General features: G+C 37.1%; 1 protein-coding gene and 2 non-coding genes across 4 annotated transcripts in view; all 3 read right to left on the bottom strand.

The window, feature by feature from the left end:
• Window positions 1-15414, bottom strand: part of NAP1L4 (nucleosome assembly protein 1 like 4) — a 28476-nt gene that overhangs the window by 6238 nt on the left and 6824 nt on the right. The window contains exons 5-15 of one of the 2 annotated variants that reach the window (XM_054515118.1): window positions 14533-14674; window positions 14340-14426; window positions 12708-12827; window positions 12077-12148; window positions 8227-8366; window positions 6225-6370; window positions 3850-3872; window positions 3133-3252; window positions 2810-2839; window positions 1513-1569; window positions 335-372 (exon numbers count right to left, since the gene is read on the bottom strand). In XM_054515118.1, the coding sequence (XP_054371093.1) occupies window positions 367-372; window positions 1513-1569; window positions 2810-2839; window positions 3133-3252; window positions 3850-3872; window positions 6225-6370; window positions 8227-8366; window positions 12077-12148; window positions 12708-12827; window positions 14340-14426; window positions 14533-14674 (943 nt within the window). In that variant the 3' untranslated portion in view covers window positions 335-366. The remainder of the gene's footprint in view (window positions 1-334; window positions 373-1512; window positions 1570-2809; window positions 2840-3132; window positions 3253-3849; window positions 3873-6224; window positions 6371-8226; window positions 8367-12076; window positions 12149-12707; window positions 12828-14339; window positions 14427-14532; window positions 14675-15414) is intronic. The other variant, XM_036383688.2, reaches the window with a different exon arrangement.
• Window positions 10736-10856, bottom strand: LOC118687965 (small nucleolar RNA SNORA54). Its single transcript, XR_004980416.1, has one exon. It is a non-coding gene; the product is annotated as a small nucleolar RNA SNORA54 (small nucleolar RNA).
• LOC118687964 (small nucleolar RNA SNORA54) lies at window positions 14011-14138 on the bottom strand. Its single transcript, XR_004980414.1, has one exon. It is a non-coding gene; the product is annotated as a small nucleolar RNA SNORA54 (small nucleolar RNA).

The following is a 15414-nucleotide window of genomic DNA, read 5'->3' as shown; positions in this document are numbered from 1 at the left end:
AAATAGTCTGACAAGTCTCAGTATCTTTTATCATGTGTATATGAAATACAGTTTGATTGCTACAAAGGCAAAGCAGGAAGTGTGCCAGGAAGGCAGAGTCATTCTGAAAAATCTACTTTAATTATATGATTTAAAGGCACTCATCCCTACCCATTTCTTTCTATTGTTTACTAATAAAACTTAAACTCTGAAGTCACCATTCCCCCATTTCTTTTCCCCATACAAGGAAAAAAACCAAACCAAAAACAAAACAGAAAACCCTAGAAAACAAACCACATTGCATGACTACAAATGGGACTCTTGGAAGTTAGGTATGAATGGAATTCCACCTTACCTAGAAATGTATGAATGAATAACAGACTTATATTACACCTAAATGGGAAAAAATTGAAAGCAACTGTCAGCATGGATGAAAAGTGAAATGTACAAAATAATACAGGAGGCAACAACCATAACCTTCCAAGATAACTTCAGATTTTTTCCCCTACAGAATACCAAATCCTCTAGAAGGATACTTCACACAAACATATGTTGATGTAGAACTAACATTGTTTCTCAGCTGTCCAACTTTTACCCTTTACAGGTACACCACTGCATCTGAATCCTACAGAGCAGAGTCAGAATACTGATTTTTCCAATCTAACCCTGTTTGATTGATCTTTGTACAAGATAGACTTTCTTTAGTATACAGTATTTCTCATTAAAGAAAAACAAACTTGACTCTTGATAGTGACAAAAAGCATTTACTAATGATAGGATGATGTATAAAACTGTACCAGAAGACTGACATGTCAAGTTGCTAAGACTTTTATCCAAAGATCAAGCAGTTTTGCATGCCTTTCACTTTTTCACCTGTCTTTATAAAAAATTGAAAGCTTTTATGATGTTTTAAGAACTACATGAACACAAGTCTGTCATCACTGTCCCAGCTTCACTAAATATAAGCATTTACCATGACTGAAGATCTGAAAAATACCTATCAGAAGGAACACTAACCCTCAAGGCTGAATTTTAAGCCAGGTATATAATAAAGTTTAAAATTCAAAGTTGAGGACTGACTTTTTTTGATTTCTAACCAAGTACAGACATGTAGAGTCTAACCTGCAGCCATCAGGACAACGATAAAGAACAATTCTAAGGAAAATAACAAACAAACAAGCTAGTTGAGATTTGTGAGACTAATTCTAGCTTGAAGTCCAGCCAAAGAACATCCAAATATGACCTTTCTGAAGGAAAACTGTATCAGCATTACACAGAGATGCCATTAAGAAGCAAAGGCACACAGATTGGAAATTATCTTGGTGCATGTTGGAAGCAAAAGCTTGCATTTTCTCAACTGATGGAAACATTAACTTCTCTTTGAAGAGCATTTTGAGTGTTGGAGATAATAAAAACACTGCAGTCAGAAGCTAGGGTGTTTTTTTGATTGATCTTTTCACAAACTATCATACCCTTAACTACACTGCTCATGATTATAGTCTGTGCTATGACTAAGCACACAGAAGTCCTTACCTTAGGATCAGTCTCTGCATCTTCCTCCTCTTCTCCCTCCTCTTCCCCCTCCAACTCCTATGACAAAATAGAGATAAACTAACAGAAATTAAAATAGGTTAAAAATGCAACTTTTTGTAATGGACAAAAAGCAAACTAGCAAATTAAATTATCACTGTATTCCAGAATGTTTCAGATGTCAGCATTGGGCTGATTTAAAAGAATTCAGCATCTTACAAGTTTTAAATTCAAAATCTTTAAAACTTGGCATAAAGGTCGCAGTATGGCTTAAGGCAACCTTCCTAGGTACACTGCTAATGCAGTCCTGCAGCAATTTTTAAACTTCTATCTAACAAATTATTTGGAATTTTAGTTCTGGTAATAGGTATACATGCCTGATTTTGTTCTTTAGTTCAGTCTCCCTCCAAAGAGCCACTTTATTTAGATTACTCTAGACAGGCTATGCATTTCCTCTGCAGGATTTTTGCACTCAGTTTTACACACGACTACATCCAAGTGATAACATCTGGCACTGAAAACCAATTAAAAATACATATACACACTTCTATCAATAGCCAGCTTAAAAAAATAAAAATATGAAAATGTTTAGTCACTCAACAGCCTAAACAGAGAAAAAAAAAGACTGCATGCTGAAGGCTGCCAGCTCACATCAGATCAGCTTGATAACCTCTGATGTACTCTGCTATGCTGAAGCTGACAACAATCAGGGATGTACCTTTGACAAATTAACAAGACAGCACAGTAAAAGCAGTAAAGCAAAAAATGTAAAGGATATTAGTTCATTTAAGTGTAGTAACATTTAGTGATTTTGTGCAAAGCCTTTCATAGTGTGTTTGTGTTCATACAACATTATTGCAAATAGACCAGAGCCAGCCTAAATTACTTATGCTGAGCAGTTGCACACTTCCCCTTTTTCACTTTGCATTTGGTAAGACCCAGTCTTCAAGCTTATGACAGCTAAAAGCTGACAGCTGAAATTCCACTACCACCTAAGGAACAAATATTTACCATGCAGCACTCTAGAAAACAAAGCTTGTCTTTAATTTTTGACTCATGTCAGAAAACAGCTTTCAAAGTACTGGATAAAAAAATGGATATAGGCTCTTGCAGGAAGTACTTCTATGAAAAGGAAAAAACAGGCACAGTTTTTCAAGTCATGAATGCTGAACTCTTTTGGAAAGAAGTACCATGAACAAGAGCATTTATGAACAACTGTTTTCTGCTCCAAATAGAATTATTCCTGGCACTGGAATGGAAAGGGTAATCAGTATTCTATAAAAAATAGTGTGCATCTTACCTCCTCTTCACCTTCTTCATCTTCTTCAAACTGAAATGCAAACCCAAGGTTTAATTAGCTCTGCTAGTATTTGCATAAAAACTTCTGCAGTAATAGGTGTAACATATTCAAACACTGTAACTGAAACTAAGCTCCTTCCAGAAGCAGATTAACAACTTATAGCAAGCTGAATGAGCCCTTTCCTATCCCCAAGTAGCAGGATCTCTTCAGGGCTTTTTTTTTGTTATTCTCATGTAATTAATACTTCACCCTAGTCTAATCAGAAAAGGAGCAGTATGTTTCTATGTGCTGACTAATAAACAAAATGCTAATTGCACACATACATTATCATCATCCTCTATCGCTTCCCCGGTGAAGTACAGCACAGCACGAGGGACTATCCTTTCACGGAAGAAATGTCCAATTTCAAAATCTGCTGCTAATGTGAATTCTGAGTCTTCATCCTGTAAGACAAATCAGTTTGAGTTTTCTACTGCAAATGTGATGTGACACACAGAAGCAGATGAAAATATTTCAGAGTAACATGTTTGGGAAAACATCACACTATCATCACCAACCTTCAGGTCACAGGTACTTTCAGTACATTTTGTGATAAAAGCTAAATCTTGATTTGCAGAATTGAGATTTTCTGTACAAGCTTCCTACTTTACACACACAGGTTAGTGTCCTGCCAAGACACCTTTTATTAAAAAGCTCAGACTTGGCTGGCTCTGGCATCTGATGCTGCAGAACTGTTCAGAATGCTCCAGGCTGATTTTTCAGGTCAGGTACCAGCCACACAGTACTGCTAAGTGGGCAGGGAAAATAATGACCTTCCCAACAGTGACACTCGAAAGGTCTTGGATCAGCAAATTGTGGAACAGTGAACAGTCAATGGATTACTTGGAGAAGTTGACAGTATCTTTCACTTTATCAAAGGTGAAGCCCAGCTTTGTTAAAGGCAAAAGTAACAATAAAAATACACAGTACTTAATAAAAGACCCCTATAGTCACTATACAGTGACTTGGCAAAGAGCAACTGTGCTGTTTCAAAAACTTACCAGTGACTCTCCATCACCAGATACTGCAAAAAGAAAAGACAACAAATTTAAGAAATGCCTGTATACTCTCACCTACCTCAATGTTCAAGATGACAAAACACAGTAAAAAGACCTTCTCATACCTGGAAACACTAAGGTTATAAAGGCTTCACAAGGTAGCTATTAAAACTATGACAATCCAGATTAGTATTAAGTTAAACCTACAGAAATCATACGAATTTCACATGTTGTAGCTAAAGCATTCATGCTGCCATTTGGATGTCAGAGATTTTTGCAAAGGAAATGCTCTTTCTACAAGGATGGGTTCAGAGGATATGCAGATCAACATACTTGGTTTCTCTATTAATGCTGTAATTACAGTAACTTCATTTGGCTGGAGCACTACAAATCACTTCCTCTTCCCCAAAACAACTGAACTAAATAGGTGAACATTTTGACATGAATCTGCAAAGCACTGTTGAGAAGAGGCCCAGTGCTGTAACCAGCATAGAAGAGGGTGGGTGTTTTGTTTGTTTAAAGAAAAAAATAACCAACTAAGCAATGACCAAAAAAGAAAAAAAAAAATCAAATCAATGCAAAAAACTCCAACACAAATCAAAACGTATTTCCCTTCCCTACATTACCATGTGATCTACTGTGAAAGTGATAATTTGGCTCAGTTCTCAAGTTGAAAATGTAAATATCCACTGCCAGCAGATGTTAGTGTCTTGTCTTATACTGCTAATTCCAAAATGTACCCTTTGAGTACTTAAAAGAACAACATAACACCAACAGGAGACAAATCGCCATGTTTTCCTCAAAGCAGCAACAAAAATTAAAGGACATTTCTGTACCAAACCCAACTTTAGAAATACATATCCCATGTTTCTTAACCCACATACATAGGCATTTGCAGTATTAATTAGGAGGGACAGGTAGTTCATAATAGCCCACAACAGAATCAAGAACCATTCTGTTCAGAACACCTCTGGAATCACAGAACAGTTTGGGATGGAAGGAACCTCGAAGATCACTAAGTTTCAACCCCTCCACCCTGGGCAGGGACACCTTTCACAAGACCAGACTGCTGAAAACCCCATCCGGTCTGGCTTTGAACATTTCCAAGAATGCCCAGAGAAGTTATGGATGCTCCAAACTGTTCCAGTGTTTCACCACTTCCACAGTTAGGAATTTCTTCCTAATATCTAACCTAAACCTGCCCTCTTTTGGCCTAAAGCCATTCCACTTGTCCTGTCATTACATGCCCTTCCAAAAAGTCCCTCACCATCTTTCTTGTAGGACCCCTTTAGTACACAAAATAAACTACTTCCCTCATCTATGTTTGCAGAAGAGGACAATGAAAGATGGACCAAGAAAAAAAATAAAGGTGTTGGAATCCATCTGAATTGTCTAAAATGCGAGTACACATCTAACACTAGACTAGGAAAATTATGTATGGAGTATCAGGGATCACTAATTACTCCCAGAAGAAAGTAATAAAGCCTCTGTTCCGGCCTTATCCTAAGGCAGAGCAATAGGGCTCAGGAGCTCAGTCCCCGAGTGGGACTGGGTGCCTGAAGCTCGCTCATGCCAACGCCGTGGCTCAAACCCCCAGCAAGCTCAGTGATTCTCAGCTCTATAGTGAAGGCAAGCTCTCAGGATTTCAGCCCTGCTTGCTAGGTAAGTTTGCCCTTGGCTTGAGGCTGCAGCAGACGGAGAGAGAGGAGAGGAGAAGGCACGGGCTGTTCCATGGAGATAGCTTTATTCCGGGAGGTCCGTGAAGGGTCTCTGCTCTTCTTCTTCTAACTAATGGGGTACAGTATGCTTCTTTTATAGGGTTGGAAAGGATCCAAGCTTGACCAATGGCAAGGGGTTAACATGACATTGCCTTATAGGGTTACAGAGATAGGTTAAGGGCAGAGGACAGGAATTTCCTTTGCTGTTTCAGCATGCCTATTATTCAGATTCTCCATGGTGCTTTTCCTAAATCTATGGGGTTTACTACAAGAAAGGACAGAAAGTTCTGTCACTTGATACAGAGGTTTCAATGAAACTGCTGTGCTGTAACTTGACCAACAATGGAACACAGCTCTTTTGCATGTTAGAAACAAATTGATGCATGGAGCCATCCTGTGGTAAAACATGTCAACTTCTTTAAGAGAGTCTAGGAGAGACTCTCCCTACTAGGATTCCTGTTTACGCTGCACACCTATTGGTCAAATTCTACAGAATAACAGAACAAAATCATCTGTTTGGATGGGCAAGAGTTTGCCATCTTCCTCTAGTAAGCACTTTACAATGCAGCAGCATAAACAGTTTGAATGTTTAAGTCACATAAATACAAATATATAACAACATATTTTAAGGATCCTAAATTTTTAAATTTCCACACTTACCCTTAATTGGGCTGAAGAAGTTAAAAAATGAATCGTTAGGTACTTGTTTAGTAATTGTCCGAACTGTGCCTCGGCCCTTGTGTTTCTGTTTCTTCTTGATTGTTTTAACTGTAACATTTTTTCCTTTCTTCCAGTCAATGGTACACCTAGAGACAGCAGGTGAGAAACAGCATTTTAACACAAGGCACTAGGGAAAAGAAGGAACTGAGCAGCAGAGCAGCAACATCAAGGCCAAGATGGCTTATCACTTTCTAGATAAAGCTGCTTGACAAGTTATGAAGTGGATCATAGTTCTAGAGATTATGTGTATGTTGGACAGGTCAAATATTTTCCTAAATGAAAATGCTATACAAGTTTGTCTTGGCAGAGTAATCACTGCCCTCACTCCACCTGTAATTCAATTCCTCTGGCCCAGCAACTGGATTTCTATAACCAAGGACAGGATTAAAAACTATTCCAGAGAAAATCTCACCAGTCAGACCGTTAGAAAACAATACATGATATCCTTTAACTACAGGTCAAGGTACTGTCCATTTACCCTAAAAATGCATGTCCTAAGAGTGGCCAGGGAGAGGGATGTTAGAGCTGTCCAAAGAGCAGTGCTCAGACTGACCTGGCAGCCAACCACATCAAGCTGAAAAGAGACTAATTTTCATTTCCATTCTGCTGCTGTACAAACTGACACTCAATGAAGAGGCTCTTTCCATTCAAACAAGTTTTACCCAAAGCTGTACATGGCAAATAGTGAGGGGCAAACACAGCTAATACTCCTACAATGGAAATAATGGTGTCACAGTAACCCTGAAATGCCTCCAAAATACCTTGTCCTATAGACAGATGGCCAAAGTCACCTGTTTTATACTTAACCTGTATAACAAGGCACAGACATGTTTTCCTGCTCTACTTGTACCTTATTTAACACCTTCCTCAGGAAACACCAACTGAAATCAAAGTTCTGACAAATCAGCAATCCAAGAAAGCATTCTTCTATAATACTTAAACAGAAAATATTTTGCTGTAATGAACTAAAGTTTTCTTCAAGAAGGAGTAGTCTGTTACTTAGGCACAACTTTAACTAAACATCCAAGAAGAACTTTTGCCTCACTGCAGGTGAATGCTGGATTCAACAACATGTAAAACTAGAAGTCAAGAGGTTTTGAGGTTGTCAGCATGCATTCACAAAACCAAGTATTTGGCATACCTTAAATGTGAGTTAAAAAACCCCAAAAACCAAACCACCAAAACACATCCTTGAAGGGGTAGAAAAAACCTAAAAACCAAATAATCGCCAACAGAAAAGAATACTTAGATGCTAAGAAAAATAGGGTACAAAAGCCATTTTTCATTTGTGTCAGCTCTGTTCTGGCACTGGAATTTGGTTATAGAGCAGTAATCCTAGATAGGAATAGAAATGGTTTGCTTAGATGGAACAGTTCTTTTACCCCCAAGAAACTATAATGTGGTGTTCAAGTCAATAGGCTTCCAGAACAGACATGAGAATTCACCATCCACAGCTGCCAGGATCGAACTGCATAACCTTTATGTTCCAGCTCAAAGCAGGCTGAAAGAACACATGATAAATATGACCTATTCCTGCCTGATAGTAATAAACCAATTACTGCTGGAATAAAAATTGCGAAGGATACGAAAAGAATCCAAGAGAGTCCAAGGCTACTCATTAGACTGAGGATGGGGGTAGTCTGTGAGAGGTAAGAACTAAAAATAATTTACCCAGATATCTGGAAATAAAAGGTTTGTTACCTTAATTAGAGAATTATTAAATTTGAACAGTGTTCAGTTTAAAATGTACAATGTTAAAATATATCTCCATCTATGCATCTGTTACTTCTGCATGCTGAGACTAACATCAACATCATACCTAAAAACGTTCCCAGTTCTGAAGTCAGTAACAATTTTATCTTTACTAATCATTATCATAATAAGCAAAAAAAAATTATGCATTTGTACTTCAGAAGCTTTTTTGAATTTCAGTTTTCCTTACCCCTCACAATCAACTATTTCAGGTCCTTCAAATGAAAAGGGATCTGTCTTGTCTGGCTCCGACTTCATCTTGTATGTTTTTGTCAGGACTGAATTAGAAAAGTAGTCATTGGGCCCAAAGTGGAACTCTAATGAGAAAGACTGGAAGAAATTTTATGTTACTACTAACTTTCATCTATGAAATAGTTGATCAGCATAATTATCATTAATCAAACTCTGAAAATAGGAAAAAAAAATTGATGGCAAACATATTTGAAACTACAGCAGAAGCAGGAAATTATGAATGTCAATGAATTTCGAATGTGCAAGAAGCTACAACAACCTTGGCTTAGATTCAAATTATAAACAGGTAATTAGTAGATTTCATTCACCTTCACATATAGAACTGCTGTCTTGAAAGCAAGCTTAGAGGTATTTTCAGAAAAGTCTTGATCTCATTTTCTATGGAAGCCTCTCATCATCCTTGCACTAGGGATGAAGTTGTTATTATGAAGTAATTTTAGCATTGTAACAACACCATATGGTTCTACTGCTCCCCCAAGTCTGATCAATATCATGATCTTAAGAGAGTGAATCAGACTTTATTTCCAGTTAAAGCACAATTTAGATTGCAAAAGTCTATTTAAACAGTCCCCCTGGAACCAGAGGGTTTTTTTCCATTTGATGATAGAAACTCCTGCAAAGGAACACTGATTTCATAAACTGAGTCCTACAACCAACATGTCTCAACAGCTTACAGCCTGAAGCAGATGTTTCTGGCTATGTTTGAACCTCCTCTGGCACCCAGAAATTATTTGCAAAGATTCAGTTTCTTAACATGGACAACAAAAAGCTCCAGTTTCAGAAAACCACAGCATCCATGATGCATCAGTTTTCAGTAAAGGTTTCTAAACTCCCTGCACAATGCTCACTTTGCACTCAGGATCAACTATGAACATTTTAAAGTACACTAAAACTCAAGCTGTCTTGGAAAGGGAAAGCACTAAAGAATAAAGTTTTTTGGCAGTATTGAATTAGTGACTTGAAGGGGGGAAAAGTCTGCAGGTCAGTTCAGCACAACAGAAGGACTGAAAGCCAAAGCTTCCAACACCACTGCCCAGCCACAGCATGTGTAACAGTTACTTTAAGTATCTGATTTACTCTCCCAGTAATATGCATTACGAATTAGCCCTAATCTGCATAAAAAACAGATTACATAACTGCCAAAAGACTGGCCCTGAATATACTTCCCCAGGCATTCTTCAGACTCAGGCCAGAAAACTGCCTGTTATCACCAAGTCTGCCTTGCCATCCTTTTTCTCAAGGCTATTCATGCATGGACAAGATAAATAACTCAGGACAGTTATTTAAGAACAGCCTGCTCATCACAGATATTTATCCCTCCCTCATCTCCCAAAGGCCCCTAATCTTTCTAAGACCCCATGAATCTCCTCACATGACTCATGCCTGCTAAGAGAGCGGTCAAGGAGTGATGGAGACCAATGGCAACAGCAGCCTCCCCAACCCCCATGCTCCCTGATTAAGCATAGGGACCCAGCAGTACACTAGAATATCTGTGTTGATTTCACAGTGGCTATTTCAGCTTCACTTCCCTTTAAAGCAATTCGAGACAGCTGCATGGTTTGGAGGCTGCCTTCAGCTAAGGCTAATCTCTCTTGGGCAAACATGCTCAGGGGAAGAGTTATAAACTTAGCTGATCCACTACCAGTGACGAACACTCATACCCAAATAATCCCATAAACCATCACTGGGACTATAAATAACCAACCAGTGGCACTATTTAGCATGCAGGATCCCAAGGGCTAGCAAGACAAAAATATCTTCACACACACACTGCATTTCAGCATCTCACTGTATACCTGCTAATTAGGAGACAAGAAGCTCCAAGCTCCACATAATATTTCAAGTGTTGTAATAAACTTTCCAATACTCTTTATGTGGACACCTCTGGGGGATTTTTAATCAAATATATGCTCATGAAGTTAAAAAAAAAACCTGCCTTTTTCTAAGCTATTTAAGTTATACCTAGATACATCATCCAGGTCTCAATATGCTAGCTAAGGATCCTGATGTCCTAATAAATATGTAAATAGAAATTATAATTATAAAATACATATGAGTTTACCCATGTGGTTATAAATAAAGTAAACAGTAATGGAGTCATTTATGCTTCATGCAGATGAAAGTTTCTATGTGCAAGCCATAACAAAGACGACTTTGAAGCACTTTAATTGCAGTCAAGTAAATCCACTTTTGGAGTGCCATAACTACAATTAATTGTTTTGGGTCAACATTAAATCAGAAAATTCCTAATTATCACACATTTCTCGAGCAGCAAAACCTAATCCCCAGCAGAATATGTGTGTCTATGACTCACTGGTTATGTGAAGTTCATACAGTACAAAGCTACCACTGCTGCACCAATTTTCAACAAAGAACTGCAGATATTGTTGAAAGACAGTCACACACAGCTGCAGAACAGGTTTCACTCAAGCAGTTAGGAACACATCCTTTGTTTCCAAATACAGAAGGGACATGGAGTTTGTCAGCCTTCCATTTTTGGATTTAATGTAGCACTGGAATGGAACCTATTTGCAGAAAAATGCTGTCAAAAGGTTACGAACAGTGCAAGATCAGATAAATCCAGTGTTTAAAGAGTTCTCCAGCTTAAAGTACTATAAAACAAAGCTGAATTAGAACACAAAAATCATGTAGGCAAAAAAAAAACCCTATTCCCATCTCATCCAAATGCCACTGAATAGATATGCTTCAAGACACAACAGGCAATTTCTTAGAATACTTAATTTTGTGCTTAGACAACTCATTTTCTTCCTAAAACTCATATCCTTTCCCTAAGCCCTGCAATCTTTAAAAACTTAATTCTCAGTTTTTCTCTGCCATTCTAATTTCTTGCCAATTATCAGCCTGAGTGTTTCAGTACTAGCAGAATAAAGACCATAAGAAATAAAAAGCAGAACCCAGATGAACCCTGAAACAATTTGCTATTAACCTTTAAAAGTTATTCTGAGAAAGTCCTCCCATCTTTTTTATGTGAATCTTCAATGATGGCTGTTTTTCCTTTATTTCAAGCATTATCAGAAGACCATTGCTCCATAAGGCAAAACAAAAAATACCAAATATAAGAAAAAAGCCAGAATGACAAAATTTAAAGAAAGTATGTGTAGGCTCAAATTCCATCCTTCTCCCTGCCTCCCCTTCAATGGGAGTTCAAGAAATAAGTATAGTCTGTATAAACTGAATAAGCAGCAGAGCAACTTCTTTTCCACAGAGTATCTGTTTCTGTACATCAAACTTAAACAAGAACAAATTTCCAAAATTTAAAAAACATGAAGTAGTACTTTAAAAAATACTAATGAGGTATGCTTTTAAAATACTATCTAATATATTTTCTATTCTTTTCAACAGGCATATTATCTTTAATCATTGTCTTTGATTAGTATTACCAAGTCATATTGCTTTTCATAGAATATTTGATACACAGAATCTTTCCCACAATACATTTTCAAATCAAAAGCAGCCATGTAATTGTATTACTAAGAGCAGCTACACTTGAATTTGAGAGAGAAAAAGAAAGCAAAAACTAGACAGATCTCAGCCAAAATTTTAATCTAGAAACTACAGTCATGTCAGAGCTGTCCAGGCTAACAATGAAAGAGCAAAGAGTCAGGAAAGCTGGAGATGAATCTTTCAAAGGCAATGCATGAAAATAATAACTCAGAAAGAAACCTCCCCCACACACAACAACAGCCAAAGAGAGCTGAATGAATATTTTGGAATGCTGCTCACTTCAATACTACAATCTTCATGAGAAAAAAGCAGAGAAAACCTACCATAGGCTGTCCTGGTTCAGAAAACTTAACTTTAATATCCTGCAGATGTTTCAAGATAGGTTCATCATATTCCTAAGCAGAAAAAAGTAAAATCCAATTCAGCAGGCAATATTTAGAAAAACAGACTCTCATTAAGAATCAAACCTTGTAACTAATTCAACTATTTCAGCTAAAGATCTGGATCTAAATTTCTTAATCATAGTTGCAAATTCTATGTGCCAAACTCTCTTTTAGGTCTCATCTTCAGTAAACAAAGCTGCTAGGATGTATTACTGAAGATACAGTAACTTCATTCAGGGTATTTATTACCAGTGAGATTGAGAGGCAGACACACTCCAGGGAATTCTTCTTTAACAGCATTAAAAGCCACTAATACAAGTGCAGGCATAACTACCTAAGCTATTTAACATAAATTCAACCAATCCAAGGTGTTCTTATAACCTTGCTTTACGGATTAAACGAAAAATGCTTGTACATCATTTCAAGCATCTTCAGGAATTCCAAAGACTCAAAAGATTTCGTGTCTTACACCAAAGGATTGACTCACACTCCACAAGGACTGACTATTAACAGGAAAAGCAGCAATTCATTTGACACAGCAGAAGTTGTTCATTTCAGAGTAAAAACTTACTTGTACTAATTCACTTAGCATATCTACATTCCTAAAGATAGTAAACCAGAAGTCTGGAATTCCTTTGACATTTGTCTCTTCTGCTTTTTCATCTATTACCACTGCATTTTTCAGGTCTCCCTGGAAAAGAAATACAGAAACAGCTGAGAAATTAAATTGTGACTTCTCAGTATATTTAATAAACAGAACTAGAAGTACAAAACAATTGTCATCTCTGAAGCTGTGTAAAAGGAACATTTAAAATTTTTAATCCTCTGCAAATGAAGTTAAGAGATACAAGGTTTATTCACACTACTGAGCATATACACAATTCAGATTTACTTTCAACTCATTTGAAATTCTTCTATATGAAGACTAAATAGACCAAGTGTCTGCTTCACTGATTTGACACAACAGAATTAAAACACTTTCTATCTTTCTAGAACGAGAAAAAATACAAATGCATATCTATTTTTCTATTAATCTAATTTCTGTAGCTCCATAAGCCACCTACAATATTCCATCTAAAAATTTAAAATTTAACTTTGTCCTCTGAAATGCTTTTTTAGCTTGCCCATTTTGCAGAACACTTGTAAAGTTGTTTTTACAGGTGTCTTTCATTATTATGCTGTGTCTAATTATTACTATTTTGGGAAACAGGATGTCCTCCACATAACTGATGTCAAATGTTATAAAAAAGAAGAATGAGGAAGTAATTTCTCAATCCTAAACAACCCTGGGAATTCAGTCTGGAAGCTGCACCTTTTCTTTTACACCACTAGATAGCAGCAGATATTCAAGATGTTTCTGGCAGTTGCTTGGGTTATGATGTGCCAAGAATACAAAGCTGCAATTTATTTCCCATCTAGACACGTTTCTGATTTTATTGTGTGGAATATGGCCTGTCAAAGCTGTATTTACACAGAGCCTAAGGAATGTTTTTTGCTCATGCATACAGAGCACTGTGTCATGCTAAATCTCAGGAGATAAGGAAAAACAAAGAACAATTCACTTTGAATAGAGGAAAAAAAAAACAAGAAGGAATCAGGCTAAGGAAAAAATGCAAAGAAAACATGACAGAATGACAAACAGAGTTTTCTAAGTAGGTCACTTTTCTGAGACAAAGCCTGAGCACACATCTCTAGAAATGATGCTGGGAAAGTAACAGGCAGCCCACAGACTATATCATGCCTCCTAAATCTAGACAGCTCCTACTCAATGGACAAGTAGGAATCCACCAGCCAAGCAGACACTTTATTAGCTTGATTCTGTTTTATGACTGTGTGACAAGTGTCCCACCTGTATTTATGAAAATGAAAGCTAATGATGTCCCCCAAAATAATGGAGACAGGCAGAGAACCAACCAGTCCTGTATTATCTTAGGGTTTCATGTAGCACTGGAATGGAACCCATTAGCAGGAAGGTGCTGTTAACAGGTTACGAACAGTGCCAACAAAGGCAACTCCTCAATTCCTCCAAGTCACAAATTTGAACAAAGGCTAAACTAATGGGTGCAGAAGCTTTCACTGGCCATAACAATGTATTCATCACAAGAACACATCACTGACAGCTAAAGTCCTTTCAATGGCAAGAACAAGAATTTAACTCTGACAATCTGATATATCCATAGTAGATGACCCAGCTTATACTCACAGCCAGTTTTTCTTCATCCTCATTTTCACTGTGCCATTCTGCCTCTGCATCTGTGGGTTCAGCTTCCCCATTAATAAACTCTCTTCTCTGTGATAAAAAAACCCAAAAATGTAATTGAAGATGTAAAATTATATATACATAACCAGAACTGACAGGAACAAACAAATAAGAATTATATACATAATTTTCCTACCTTATCAAAAAGAGGTTGATAGAGTGCTGCGTATTTTCTCTCTAAGTCATGCACTTCTTCATAGAATTTAGCTTCTATATGGGCACATTTCACCTGGAGCTTTTTCAAGGCATCAATTCTTCTTATCACTGCTTTTGGAAAGCTAAAAATCAAAATTATTTAAGGTTAGAAGTTAGTTGCCTCAGCATTATTTCACATATTACCGAGAATTAGGTTGCTTATAACTACATGCAATTTTTAAATAAAAGGCTTATGTCAAACATCCATGTTTCTCCAAAACCTATTTCAAAAAGTTGAAAGAATCCTCTCCTACCCAAGTTGTTCTCAAAGGTGTTATCTTCTGTTCCATTCCCTGGGGCCACTACCCTCCCCGTGTAGTTCAGAGATCTGAAATTAATACCTTTGTTTACACCTAAACTTTGAGACTAGATTTGTGTTGATCCACCTATGAAAAATAAGAACTGTGCATTCTACAGGAGAAAGCTTTGTTTCACGGGGCATACTCATAAAGCACACACTGCCCATCTGCACTTTCAATTATTAAACATTTAGACATAGTCATGTAAAAAGATCTTGTTATAGAACTTAGGTTTTTTCTAAAAAGAGGTGTAAACCAGCTATTCTCAGTCGAGAAATAAAAGCATAAGTATTTAGTAAAGGCAGCATTTAAATCTACTTTACAGTCAATATAAAACTAAGTTTCAAACTAGGGATATACAGGTACTGAACTTTCCCTTACATCAGAAGAGCAATCTTATAGAAATCATCAGTCATCCTGTCAGAATAAGGGTCACAGAAGGAAACAAAGGAGTGGAGGGAGTTATTTCTATCCAAAACAAGAAACGGCCATGGTATATATTGAATGGGACAAAATTTTCTTTG

The sequence above is a fragment of the Molothrus ater genome, chromosome 6, assembly GCF_012460135.2.
Source record: "Molothrus ater isolate BHLD 08-10-18 breed brown headed cowbird chromosome 6, BPBGC_Mater_1.1, whole genome shotgun sequence".
In the NCBI taxonomy this organism is placed as follows: domain Eukaryota; kingdom Metazoa; phylum Chordata; class Aves; order Passeriformes; family Icteridae; genus Molothrus; species Molothrus ater.
This window is presented reverse-complemented; position numbering and strand designations above follow the sequence as displayed.